This window comes from Octodon degus, unplaced genomic scaffold, assembly GCF_000260255.1.
Source record: "Octodon degus isolate 3935 unplaced genomic scaffold, OctDeg1.0 scaffold00020, whole genome shotgun sequence".
Classification (NCBI taxonomy): domain Eukaryota; kingdom Metazoa; phylum Chordata; class Mammalia; order Rodentia; family Octodontidae; genus Octodon; species Octodon degus.
In genome coordinates, this window is record NW_004524596.1 from 19,330,208 (window position 1) to 19,331,665 (window position 1,458).

General features: G+C 38.7%; 1 protein-coding gene across 1 annotated transcript; it reads right to left on the reverse strand.

The window, feature by feature from the left end:
* Window positions 1–387: 387 nt before the first annotated feature.
* LOC111815698 (60S ribosomal protein L36a-like) lies at window positions 388–724 on the reverse strand. The gene has a single exon (XM_023711166.1). The coding sequence runs from the start codon at window positions 667–669 to the stop codon at window positions 388–390; it is 282 nt and encodes a 93-aa protein (XP_023566934.1). The 5' UTR covers window positions 670–724.
* Between the last annotated feature and the right edge of the window lie 734 nt (window positions 725–1,458).

Consider the following 1,458-nt stretch of genomic DNA (forward strand, 5'->3'; position numbering starts at 1 on the left):
AGTTTTGATCCACCTCAAACACATCCTACATTTTGCCAGTTGATCAATATTACCCGAGTGTTGATACTTGTAATCTTACTGATTGATTATAGTTTGTCCCACCTTAAGTTCACCTCACATCATGGCTTTTCTCAATAAAACACCCTTGAGAAATGGGGTTAGCGGTCAACCCCATATTGTGGACCCCCTTCTGTCCTCAAGCAGATGCTTTCTTCCTCTCAAGAGATTCTTCTTACTCATAAAATAAAAAATAAATAATATTTAATTTATTTTTGTGAATACTACTGCATTTATTTTCCTACAGCCAATCTTTCTATAGCTTCAACAAATTTTCCTTAAATCACGAGGTAAGAACAGGATCACTTGGCCCTTTCTGGTCTTGTTTCCTCACAGTTCAAAATGCTTGCATCTCTTAACTGCCAGAGTTCTCTTTGATCTGCAATTGGGTTCCACACACTCAAGTCTCAGCACAATCTTGTTTGTTGTTTTATCCTTTTTCTGGAAGATGGATTTCGTCTGCCCGCTGTAGCCACTCTGCTTCCGATCGTAGCACCTCTTTCCTTGGGCATATAGGGAATCCTTGCCCTTCTTATACCGGGTCGCTTTGTGTGGCTGATGTTTGCCACACTTCTTACAGAAAGTTCTTCGGGTTTTAGGTATATTGACCATCTTGGTGGTAGAGCTGTCTACGCAATGAAAACGAGAAGCCCAGCGACCTAACTTGTTGCCTCGCGCCGCTCACGCCTCAATATTTAATTTAAAATAAAGTATGAAACTCACTTATTAAAGTAGCTACATAATCAAATTAAGAATGTTTATTTAATGGTAGCTTGTAAAATAATTTGTATCTTTATTATGAAGACAAAACTATTAAAATAGCAATACCTACACTCACTTATCAAATAATACACAGTACAGAAAGATGTAAATTGTAACATTAAGAAGTTAAAATGCAGAAGGCTAGCCAAATAGCTCAGTGGATTAAAGAGCCAGAAAGCAGGCACAGGAGCCAGGGGTTAGATCCCCAGGCCTGCCGTGCCGGCCCCACCCCTAGGGTGCGCTGAGAGTGCAATTGAGACTGGACGTGGTGGCCTGCACCTGTAATCCCAGCTTTTGGGAGGCTGTAAACAGGTGGAGCACTAAAAGTATGACTTAGTAGTGAGACCCTCAACACCCTGTAGACCCTTCCCAAAAGTACAAAAGAAAAGTTAAAATGCATAGGATTTAAGTAATGTTTATGCCAACTTAATTTGTTATCAGCTTAATAACACCTGTTATACTATTAGACATGTGTAAACATCGTACTGTCTCACTCAGGTAAAAATCTGAAATGGTAAATATACTCTGAAAGGTATAATAGATATTGTGAAATGGAAAGAAACTGCTCAAAGTAAAAGCACAAAGAGGATGGTAAAAAGGATAAAAAAAGAAAGAAGGGATGTCAAAATAAATAAATAT